Here is a 12,078-nt window from a genome sequence, read left to right as displayed (position 1 = left end):
ACCCCCACACGCACATGCAGACGCATACATATATATACACAACACACGCGCTAGGCCCGGTGACAGGCACTTCCCCTGCTCGCTCTGACAGCTAATGGCTTCATTAGGAGCGGCGTGTTAATTGGACGACTTCAGGGAGACGCTCGTTAATGAGGATAAATAGATTCACACCTGAGTGAGGCGCCACCCTAGCCAGAGAGGACTCTGGGAAGGCACAAATAACAAACAAACCGTGGACTGTCTCACTTCCTGATGGGGTATGAGTCATTGTGAACCCCGCCAGCCCAAAAAACAAACAAGTAGAGTTTGATGCCAACCTAGCCAAAACAGATTGAGGCCCTATATTAGCTCAGAGGATGATTAGCATTATGAGGCTAACACAAAGAGCAGTGTGTCAAAGCAATTAGCCCTAGTGTTTACATCCCAGCTCCCTAACCACTGGCTTCCTGCTACCACCTAATCCTGCTGACAGCACATAAACTGGGAGAAGAGGGTAGATGGGGGTGGGAGTACAGCGCGCATGAGTGTGTGTGTGTGTGAGAGATGGTCACATCCGAAGGGGATATGGAGCTGTCCCTGGCTGTCGCAGGGGAGGCGGGAGGACAGCAGCTGATGCAGTGGCGAGTGTTGGTGTGTGAAAGGCAGGGAACAGTTTGTGTGTGAAAGGCAGGGAACAGTTTGTGTGTGAAAGGCAGAGAAGAGTGAATGTGTGTATGAGTGTGAAAGGCAGATGAGTGTGTGTGTGTGTGTGTGTGTGTGTGTGTGTAAGGCAGGGGAGAATGAGCAAATGAGTTTGTGAAAGGCAGGGAAAAGTGTGTGTGTGTGTGTGTGAGAGAGAGAAAGGCAGGGAAAAGTGTGTGTGTGTGAGAGAGAAAGGCAGGGAAAAGTATGTGTGTGAGTATGAATGTAACAGGCAGAGAGGAGTGCAAGTGTGTAAAAGGCAGAAAGAAGTGTGTCCCTGCGTGTGAGCAGTCCTGGTGCCTTAATCCATCTGCCCCACTGCACAGATGTCTATCCACCACCGCTTTGACCATGACAGCTCTGACACACACACCTCCCCTCTCCCTTTCACACACCACCAGGCAAGACACACACGCCTGCAATCCCATGGGAGTTAAGGGGCAGACACAACGGAAGCTAGGCAGACTAGTAATTTACATATGGCTGGGGAACACTGTGTACACACACACATGGTGCAGAATTGTGTGTACGATTCTTAAAACCTCCCTTGTTTTGAATCCAGACCTGTAGCATCACACACTGGGTGATACTGCCATCTAGTGGTAGCTCTTTGTAACTCCTGTATTGTGACAACAGCTATTCCATTGACTGTTGCAGGGTCAATATTAACAACCAGTTGGTGCATGTCAATAATGATCTTTAATGTCAATATATACAGAACTTGAAAGAAAAATAGAATTTAAAAAATTAAATGAAATAAATACAATATGGTACAATTTCCACAATGTCTTAGAAGAGAGATTCATGGAAATGATCTTTTGTCATTCAGCTTTTCTGGTCTGACCGAGGAGGGGAAACCCCCTCATCATCACATTCATTCAACTTTGACAGTTCACTTTTTTTTCTTCTAAATGTTATCTGCAGCATTGTTTTCTCCTTGATACATAGTGATCACACAGTGAGGGAGTCAGACTGACCTCCAGATAGAGAGACAGACAGGGGGAGTGAGGGAGTCAGACAGACCTACAGTTAGAGAGACAGACAGGGGGAGTGAGATTCAGACAGACCTCCATATAGAGAGACAGACAGGGGGCGTGAGAGTCAGACAGACCTCCAGATAGAGACAGACAGGGGGCGTGAGAGTCAGACAGACCTCCAGATAGAGAGACAGACAGGGGGAGTGAGGGAGTCAGACAGACCTCCAGATAGAGAGACAGACAGGGGAAGTGAGAGTCAGACAGACCTCCAGATAGAGAGACAGACAGGGGGAGTGAGAGTCAGACAGACCTCCAGATAGAGAGACAGACAGGGGGAGTGAGGGAGTCAGACAGACCTCCAGATAGAGAGACAGACAGGGGGAGTGAGGGAGTCAGACAGACCTCCAGATAGAGAGACAGACAGGGGGAGTGAGGGAGTCAGACAGACCTCCAGATAGAGAGACAGACAGGGGGAGTGAGAGTCAGACAGACCTCCAGATAGAGAGACAGACAGGGGGAGTGCATGTGTCTGGATGTTCATATGCATGGGGGGGGTTACATAAATAACGGATGTTGTCAGATGTGTTAGAGATAGTGAGAGTGAAAGAAAGCGCATGTGAGACAGAGGGGGAAGTAGATGGGGAGCGGTGGGCGGGGCACAGTTTACTAAAGCAGCTTGGAATCAGCCAATCACAGTGAAGAAGAACATCAGCTGGTGCTTTACCTCCTCCTCCTCAGAGAGAGAGGGAGAGAGAGAGAGAGAGAGAGAGAGAGAGAGAGAGAGAGAGAGAGAGAGAGAGAGAGAGTGAGAGAGAGAGAGAGAGAGAGAGAGAGAGAGAGAGGAGAGTGAGAGAGGAGAGAAAGGTGAGAGAGTGCATACGACAAAGCAGTGAAAATAAATCCAGAAGTCTGTCTCTCCAGCAGTAGAAGATATGCAGGTTTTCCTCTTACTCCGAGGCTTGCATCCGTGCGATCAAGCCTTGTAGAGGTTGTGTATGTGTGTGTATGTGCGTGCGTGTGTGTGTGTGGGGGGGTCACTAACTCGAAATAAATATATTAAAAGAAAAGGAGGGACAGCAAAAGTGTCAACTGGCCTGGCCTGGGCCTGTGTGTGTGGGAGCCAGTGGAAGGGGGAGTTCAGGGCGTGTGTGTGTGTGTCTACATGTCCGTGGAGGTTAGCTTCTTCATGCTGCGTCTCTGGGCCAGACTGGAGGCTGCCACAGGCTCCAGAACAGGCTGACACGTCTTGTGGCTCAACGCAGAGTAGGTGGCTGCCATCGCTCCCTACACACACACACACACACACGCACACGCACACATGATTTAATGAGCCTGTCTAGGATTCTGTGTTCCTGTGTGGGAGACCTGGTGTTGGGGGTCACAAGGCCCCTGGTTGGGGGGGGTTCCTGTGGTGGTACCTTGACGAGGTGTGGAGCGTCGTGCCGGGTGAGCTGGAAGTGAGGCAGCGTGTCCCTGCAGGTGATCCAGGCATGCTTCACAACCTGCTCAGCAGTGTAGCGCTGGTGGGGGTCCACATGCAGCATGTGTGACAGCAGGTCCTGAACCGGTGAACGCACACACACAGACACACACACACACACACACACACAAAGGATGAGGAAATGACATTGTTTCCAAAAAGGTGTTTGATGTGTGGATGTTTCCTGTGTGTAGATGTGAGTAAGTGTTATGTACCTTGGAGGTGTCAGAAACTGTGTCCCAGTTGCCTCCGCTCAGGGAGAACTTTCCGGAACCTATCCTGAGCAAGATCTCCTCAGGTGTGTCGTTGGGTCCGTTAGCAAATGGCGTGTACCTGGGGGAGAAAGGACGGGAGGGAGGTTAGGGCTGAACACACACACTCAAACCACACACACACACTCAAACCACACACACTTACCCTGCCAGCATAGTGTACAGAAGAACTCCCAGGCTCCAGATATCACAGGCAGCATCATAGCCTTGCCGCATCAGTACCTACACACAAACACACACACAAACCATGATGGGTTTAAAAGAAACACAGTCTAACAGTTCATGTATCATTTCCCTGCCGATTGTCATCCGTCTATTTTTGCTTAGTTCAATCCCACCCACCCACCCACCCAGCCCCCCACCCACCCACCCACCCACCCACCCACCCAGCCCCCCACCCACCCACCCACCCAGCCCCCCAATCACCTCGGGGGCTACGAAGTTGGCCGTGTAGCAGGGGGTGAGCAGGAGGCCGTTCCCCCCCCGCAGCTGCTTGGCGAAGCCAAAGTCACAGATCCTGATGGAGTCTGGGTTCCCAGAGTCATCCATGTACAGGATGTTACTGGGCTTCAAGTCCCTGTGCACTACCTGGGGGGGGGGGGGGGTGAGGGGGGACAATTGTCAGCAAATGTCTCAATGGCCTAGAAATGCACACCAATCCTAAAGATTGGATAACAACAACTAACACACACACACACACACACGTACCCCTTGGCAGTGGAGGTAGTCTACAGTCTTGGTGATGGTGTAGAGGACAGCGCTGGCCTCTCTCTCAGAGAAGAACTTCTGTCTGAGGATCTTATCCAGCAGCTCCCCTCCCTTCATCAGCTCTGTCACCACATACACGTACCTGCCCTCGTCATACACCTGGCACGCACACACAAACACCACCCGCCAACACGGCCCATTGACACAGGTATAGAACCTCAGTTAATTTTTATTAATTAAGTTAATTAAAGAGTTAAATCCCCCACACACACGGACGAGACACACACACACAGTAAACTCACGTCTTTGAGAGTAATAATGTTGGGGTGCTGGCCGTATCTCATCAGAATCTCAATCTCTTCCGAGGGGTCCCTCTTACTCTTGTCTATAATCTGGTCACACACACACACACACAATCCTGTCAACATCTGATCGTCTAGCATTTGCATCACAGAGCCCGAACGTCTCCAATCATCATGCAGGATGGAGATGCTGGATGGGGCTTTGCTGCCCTCTGCTGGCACAGTGCGTTTCAGAGCTCGCGTGAGTGGTGTGTGTGTGTGTGTGTTACCTTGACAGCATAGTCCACAGTGGACACCCTGTGAACGCAGCGCTTGCAGATGGAGTAGGAGCCCACCCCGATGTCCTCATGGAGGTCATACAGGTCAGAGAACTGGGCCGCGCTGCTGTGCATCTGAGGAGGAACACACAGACGCACAGACACACAGACCTCATCATGACAGCGTCCTGTCTTTATCACGCATGGTCCGTGTTTTGTACCTCGGATAAATAGGTGTGAGCGTCAGTGTGTGTGTGTACCTGTACTATAGGTAGTATGCTGAGGAGTGGGGAACTCTTGGTGTCGTCCAGCGATGCAGGAGCTACAAAGCTGAAGCCTTTAAAGAGCTGGTGGGCGTTAGCGCTGGGGGGGATACCTGGGGAGTCTGCGCACACACACACACACACACTTACATAGATGCAACATACAGCAGTAACATACAGGAGTTGCTTTACCAGTAATACTTTACTTGTCTAGAGTGTGTGTGTGTGTGTGTGTGTACCTTTAGGGGTTTTAGCAGTAAACTCTGGGTCGAAGCAGAAGGTGTCATCTGGTTTCCCTGCAGCAGGTTTAAACGGAGGCTGAAGCTCCCTCCGGTACAGTTTCTGTTGGAGATGGACACACACACACCCGTCTCATTCAGACGTCCACATTTCGGAGGGGGTCCCCCTCCATCTGTCATGTTGTCTACATAGAAAACCAGCTAGAGAGTGATTGTGTGATGTGCATTTGGGTTGGAGATGAACCCCTCCCTTTCCATTTCTGTTCAGCCAATGCATCCCGCTGGCTCCTAAACACTCACGCAGGGCTATTAGCCCACACGCAGCCAGAGCTGGCCCTTGGCCCAGACAGACACAAGCACACACACACACACACACACACACTTGGGCACAGCTTAAACAGAGGGCTGGTGGTCACTCAGTGGACCGTCTGTTAGGTGTGAACGCTCATCAGATGGATTCTTGCCAGTCGGCGGATGTGTGTTTGTGTGTGTATGTGTGTGTTTGTATGTGTGTGTATATGTGTGTGTATGCCGCATACTCACGTTCCAGTCGATAGTGGAGAAGAATGAGTGGCGCTTGATCTCTTCTACGCCGTCAGCCCCTGCCCCTGCAGAGGAGAGAACAGTCAGTCAGTCAGTCAGTCAGTGTACACGCACGCACGCACGCACACACACACACACACACACACACACACACACACACACACACACACACACAGTGTGAAGTACCTTACCTAGTCTGTTGGCAGGGTTCCGTTTGAACAGCATTCTCAACAGACTCTGGGCTTCTAGACTCAAGAACTGCGGCATGCCTAACTTTGCTCTAGAGAGAGAGAGAGAGAGACAGATTGAGAGGAAAAGGAGAGCAGAGAGAGGATGGGATTGGGAAGAAATGAGAGATAGAGGTCAGAAACAAAAGCCATAAGATTCAGAATGAGCTAGATCTTTCTACAGGATGGTGGTTTTTGTCACTCACTTGAGGATCATGTTCATGGTCTCGTTGCGGTCTTTCCCCTGGAACGGTAACGTTCCTGTCAGCATCTCAAACTAAGAAGAGCAGAGAAGAAAACACATGGTGAGACATGGTGGTGACTGGAATAAAACTAACCTCAAGTCAGTCTAAAAAAAGACAAAAACATATGCTTGTGTGTGGGGTGTGTGTGTGTGCCTACCATGAGAACTCCCAGGGACCACCAGTCAGCGCTCTGTGTGTGTCCTCTCCTGTTGACCACCTCAGGGGCCATATACTCCACAGTACCACAGAAGGAATAGGCCTTCTTATCAGTATCAACTGACTCTTTACTTAAACCAAAGTCTGGAAAGGAGTAAAACACACATCACACCTCTCTCTCACACACTCACACACACACAAACACAGCTCCTCATGGCTCGGCTCAGGCTTGGTACTACATTCACTCCAGATAAGCTAAAGCCTCTTGATTGTTTCCGTCAGTTGAAGCAGGGGGGGTTTGGGTGAGCAGCTTACCTGTTAACTTGATATGTCCAGCTTCATCAAGCAATATGCTGCAAAACAACAACAGACAAGTCAGGCGTCTGAGCTGCGACGAGGGGAACACAGCAGAACAGACTGGTCGCAGCTCAGAACAGTCTCTCCCACACGCCCTCACGCCAATTGCACTCCAATGTGCTTTTGGAAGCGGCTGTGCTAAATGGCGTACAGCGTGCAACTTGTACAGTCATAGGTGGCGAGTTGTGCTTTTGTGGAAAGGCGGGTGAGACAGACTGCTGATGACACTGGTGAGGCATGACGCATCAGAGTTTTTTTGTGAGGGGGAGGCATAATAGGTGGGGGTGGACAGTGAGGGGGGGCAGGGTTAGGGGGGGAGGTGGTTACGTACTTCTCAGGTTTGAGGTCTCTGTAAACTATGCCCAGACTGTGCAGATGGTCAAGGGCCAGGGCCAGCTCTGCAAGGTAGAATTTCACATCCTCCTCTGTAAACATAACCTAGTAAGAACTGGACACGTTTACTGTCTGGACTGGACAAAGGGGTGGGAGAGAACAACAGCAGCATCAAACAGCACTAAGCACCAGCACTCAGAGAGAGAGAAAGACAACATCATTAATACACAGAAACAAAGGCGTTAGCTGTCTAGCCTGGCTTGTTTGTCACCACCAGATGGCTCCAGGGCCAACAGACCGAGAGGGTGGCTAACATTTTACGCAACTTCAAAAACTCAGATTATCTCACATTACAAATTAATTGTTAAGTGACTGATATTATTTAAATGCTGGGGAACAGTTCGAGAGGCAAATAAATACAACTGGCTAGCATCCTAATGTTTCAACTTTAGAGTCTATAAAGAAAGAGATTAGAACATGTGGGATACAACTGCACACATCCAGAACTGTGGAATACACCGTTACGACACACTATTCATGATCACATTTGGAGGTTTCTTGCAAGTGAACAATGTAGTGCAAGACTTGATAGAGTGTGTAGTACAAATAGAGTGCATATGATCCAGGTGAGTTCAAGCTGATTGAACAACAGTGTTAGGGAACCGTGAGGTGTAAATGGATGAAAAGCGGTACCAAAACGAAGCTTACCTCTTTGGATAATCGAGTGAAGACGTCTCCTCCCCTGAGAAAGTCCAGTATTAAATAGAGCTTCCCTTCTGTCTGAAAGGCTGGGAGAGGAGAGAAGAGTTACCACACACACCAACACACACACACACAAATGGACACACACACAGAGACTCACGGATGGACACACACACACAAAGAGATACTCACCGTAGTGCAACTTCACTATGAAGGGATGGTTGACCTCCACTAAAATGTCCCTCTCCATTTTAGTGCGGACTCTGTCCCTCACTGCGAACAAGACGGCGGCAGCAGGAGGAGAGAGACGGGGAGAGAGAGAGACAGAGGGGGAGAGAGAGAGAGGGACAGAGAGGGACAGAGAGAGGGACAGAGAGAGGGACAGAGAGAGAGAGTAATGGAGAGAGGATGAGTGCAACAAACCACACATGGTGCAAGAAGACAAAATATGAATGACTGTAGACAAATGTTACCTTTCAAAGATGCCTTCTTCAGAACTTTCATTGCATATAACTGGCCAGCGTCTGGACCCATGATCTTTCGGACCAAAAACACCTGGGAGAAAAGAAGGAGGAAATGGAGATGGAGAGAAATAATGATATTAGAAAGACGGAGAAAGTCCACAGTAAGGACAACTTCCCCACAGTAACACATGGTGTACCATTTGCTTGCCACCTCATTCATATTTGATGAGGTTCAGGGGTAGCTGGTGTCTCACCTTGCCGAAGGAGCCCTGCCCCAGAACCTTGAGCAGCTCAAACTGGGCAGGATCAGCCTTCTCACAGCCTTCCTTCACATGGTGGGTAATGGGAATCTCCTTGTACTCCCCCTCGTCCTGTGCGCGCACACACACACACACACACACACACACACACACACACATGGTGTTAATGACTAATTGAACGTTTGTTACATCACTGTTAATAATTAGATTGAACAAGTCCATCAAGTGAAGCATTCCAGAGGGATATGAAGAGCTCAAGGCACCTTCACCCATTATAAGGGAAGATGACCTACGTACACCTTAACAAACGAAACACACCCAGGCGACCTTGAACATTACTCACACAGTGTGTGAAAGATTCTCCCTCCTCCATGGCTTCGTCCATGATCTGATGCCCATTGACCTGGAAACACAACACAGAAGCTTGCATCTAAACACAGCTCATCTCATCTTCTTCACATACGGAATGTAAGGCTAACAATGGCACTGATTGAACTATCCCTCCTTCAGTAATCACGGCTAACTCCACTAACCAGTATAGACCACTACCTGCCCTAAGCAAGGAGAGTAGCTGAATTTGGTCTCCACGCAACAGCATCGGGCTCTAGGCTTCAACAACATGTGATCGTGTCAGAAACATAACACCAGACATCATCGCTGTGGGAGGCAATGCCCCCCCCGCCTGCAACCATATCACCCACACTCTCCTCTGACACACTCTCTCCTCCTCTTCCTCCACCTCCTCATCTTCCACTTATCCACCGCCTCTGGGTCCGCAACCACACATGCTCTCGGTGGGGGTGGGAGTGTTGTCTGTTTGCAAACATTAATGACTTCAACCCCCCCCCCCTCCCCCAACACACACACAAAGACACACACATACGCTAATCCTGTCCAGCTGCCCGGCCGACTTCCTGTCTCTATAAAGCCTGTCATTATTATGGCCGTTCCAGCGTAATCCCCAGCCGCCGCGAAAACACACAGATATAGACGCCTAGCGTGTGTGGTTAGGGGGTTGGCTCTGGAACACAGGGGACCGCTATAAGACCTGGATGTATTTGGGACAGAGTGATGTTCTGCAACATCGCAGATGAGAGTGATGTGGCCAACGATGGCTCCCCCTGCATGACAGGATAACCGTACAAATAGATTATGACAGCTCTGTAACGTTAAGGTCTCCTGAACGTTACGCTGTGTCATTGCACAGGCATGGGAACATTTGATGGGCTACTTGTTGCCTTTTAGGTGATATGACAGAGATGAAGGAAAGCTGATTCACTGCATGATGCTGTGTTAAATGTGCCTTCACCCCTATGTGTGTGCGTGTGCTTCCTCCCATCTATGCTCTGAGGAGAGGGATGAGTCATAGCTCCACACAGGACCACTGAGGGGGTGGAGCTACCAGCAGAGCGGGGGCTTTTGCTCACTGCACACTCATCTGCTAAAAACACATACGACACATTCCATTGAATCAGATGCCATGTTAGCAAGCTAGCAATATGTATGTTTATACAGGAGCTGCAATAAAATGGCTGGTTGCCAAAATACTGTTGGATTTAGAGAATAGGGCCGCTACATCATTAGTTGAGACTATTCAGAGGCTAATATGAAAGCAAAGTCAGATTACCTCCTGAGATGGAAAGAAACATGATTTTAGTGGCCTATTATGAGGGGGACACACATGGAGATAAAAGGGTTTCCATGCTTGTGAAGAAGGGTTATAAACAAATAGAATTAATAGAAAGTCTAAGAAATACCTGAAATGAAAGGAAATCAACTTTATGTCTTAATAAACGTTGAAAAACAAAGTTAGAATTCATTCTAACTTTGCCCAATTCTGAGAAATACACTTTCTCTTTTTTCCCCCAAGATGAATGGAATGTACCATAAGTAGAAGTCTTTAAATAAATGATTCGTCTCCTGTTAAGATTACTATAATACAACGGTTGGAAAGACAGCGGTTTGGTTAGAGCTGTAATTGCGGACTGCAGTCAGATAGGGAGATACCTTTGTTTCAATATAACTTGCTTGCTAACATAATTTGCCAACTCGATGAAGTAAATGCAATAACCCACATGCAGTGCTGTCAAAGCCTCGCTTTTTGTGTTTGCAAAACTAGCCATAGCAAAGTCTGGGCAAAAAACGTTAAGAGTTTTAAGAGTTGCATCCTCAATAAGTAGGCTAACATGTATGACACGAGTAGAGTGGTATTTAGATTTTAAGTAAACTGTTTGCCATCTTTAGTCCATAAGTATTCAAATTACCGCATACAATACTTTATTCAAGTGGGACTCAAACGGACTAGGCTAGGTGACAGCCCACACACGCTTATTCTTGTGGCTAGCTAGCTTCTAGCTTGTAGAGTTGTTGACATCCGCTAGCTCGTGCATCACCAATGGTCGGGGATAAGGTGTTTGGAAAATCTCATCAACTAGAATGCATTTAGTGTACGCAAAGAGATGTAAACAAGCACAGATAATCTATGTATACTATGTCTACTGCCTGCACCTGAACCTAAAGTTATACAGCATATTTCAAAACTGAGCCATAAAATTGACTCGCATAGCTTAGCACAAGCACTTAGCAGTGCTAGCTAGCTAACTCGCGACCAGTCTTTTTGCATGCATGCTGATGTGGTCAGTCCAAGCCTATAGAGCACGCAAGCATCAGTTTCAACAGCAAAACGACTAAGCTATAACGCTACTGACTACTTGTCAATTTGCTAGAGGCTTTAGTTGCAACTTACCTCACTACTAACGCTATTCACCTCCATCTTGTGCCAGGATTCTTGTGGCTGGGAGAAAGGCATCGTAGTCATCTTAGACCACCGCTCCACGATGCATGTCTCCCGGTTGCAAGCCTGGATCGTACGCCTTTCCGAACAGATGCTAGCTGAAGACGGGTGAACGGAGGTATACTGCCTGGTTAAGATTGAGGTCCGGTGTCGCGATAGTCGGTTTGACAGGACCACATACGCTCGCCGACCACCGCTATCCTGCCATAGATGCGAATATGGCGGCTACTGTGGTGCCTGAGCATCAGTGACTGAGAGCTCATTGACGTAGCTCTGACGCAATCAGTTAAGGATTTCCCACATTGAAAGAAACAAAGAATTGACATGGTACAATGTACCTTCTATGTCTTCTCGTTATAACTCAGTATGATGCACGTGTGGATTTTAATACAGTGGTTCTTGTTGTTACTATTATCTGCATTAATTTAAGGAATAAATCACATGACATTCATTAGCTGCATGTAGACTTCTATAACAATGTCTCTAGCAGGAATTTATCATCATGTGGCCGTCCATTAGTGATCTAAGCTTCTGATCTTAAAGATTGTAAGTTGAATGTTTTAAAACCAACTACTTTACAAGCATGTCTATCCTTCCATCTAAGTAGAAAATAAGAGGCTTACAGCTCATCCTCTATGTCTCTCAAACACACACACACACACACAACACACGCAAACAAACACACACAAACTCTCTGCCCCTTCTGAGAAGGCAGGCTAGCAAAGTCAGAACCACATGTGTCTAGTGTGTTTCAAAATGACCTGTTCAATTGCTCCGTTAATGAGTCAAAGTTCATTTCCAAGCCATTCAACCTCAAA

General features: G+C 48.2%; 1 protein-coding gene across 1 annotated transcript; it reads right to left on the bottom strand.

Annotated features, from left to right (window-relative positions):
- Window positions 1-1,361: 1,361 nt before the first annotated feature.
- On the bottom strand, window positions 1,362-11,512 carry rps6kal (ribosomal protein S6 kinase a, like). Its single transcript, XM_084682144.1, has 22 exons — window positions 11,213-11,512; window positions 8,810-8,869; window positions 8,461-8,577; window positions 8,216-8,297; window positions 7,935-8,015; window positions 7,749-7,828; window positions 7,039-7,145; window positions 6,666-6,703; window positions 6,352-6,494; window positions 6,156-6,226; window positions 5,914-6,002; window positions 5,723-5,787; window positions 5,180-5,282; window positions 4,938-5,062; window positions 4,690-4,812; window positions 4,421-4,510; window positions 4,119-4,277; window positions 3,837-3,998; window positions 3,556-3,632; window positions 3,354-3,471; window positions 3,077-3,217; window positions 1,362-2,942 (listed from the first exon to the last, which is right to left on the bottom strand). The coding sequence occupies exons 1-22, from the start codon at window positions 11,282-11,284 to the stop codon at window positions 2,817-2,819; spliced, it is 2,229 nt and encodes a 742-aa protein (XP_084538270.1). The 5' UTR covers window positions 11,285-11,512; the 3' UTR covers window positions 1,362-2,816.
- Between the last annotated feature and the right edge of the window lie 566 nt (window positions 11,513-12,078).

The sequence above is a fragment of the Hypomesus nipponensis genome, chromosome 1 (assembly GCF_054491055.1).
Source record: "Hypomesus nipponensis isolate SF chromosome 1, ASM5449105v1, whole genome shotgun sequence".
Taxonomy (NCBI): Eukaryota; Metazoa; Chordata; class Actinopteri; order Osmeriformes; family Osmeridae; genus Hypomesus; species Hypomesus nipponensis.
This window is presented reverse-complemented; position numbering and strand designations above follow the sequence as displayed.

Excerpts from the sequence above, each read along its gene's own strand:
- rps6kal (XM_084682144.1), bottom strand. The coding sequence starts at position 11,284 with ATGACTACGATGCCTTTCTCCCAGCCACAAGAATCCTGGCACAAGATG. Across the intron at positions 6,495-6,665 it reads TGGACATATCAAGTTAACAG|ACTTTGGTTTAAGTAAAGAG; the intron begins GTAAGCTGCTCA and ends ACTCCTTTCCAG. Across the intron at positions 5,063-5,179 it reads TACTGCTAAAACCCCTAAAG|ACTCCCCAGGTATCCCCCCC; the intron begins GTACACACACAC and ends GTGTGTGCGCAG.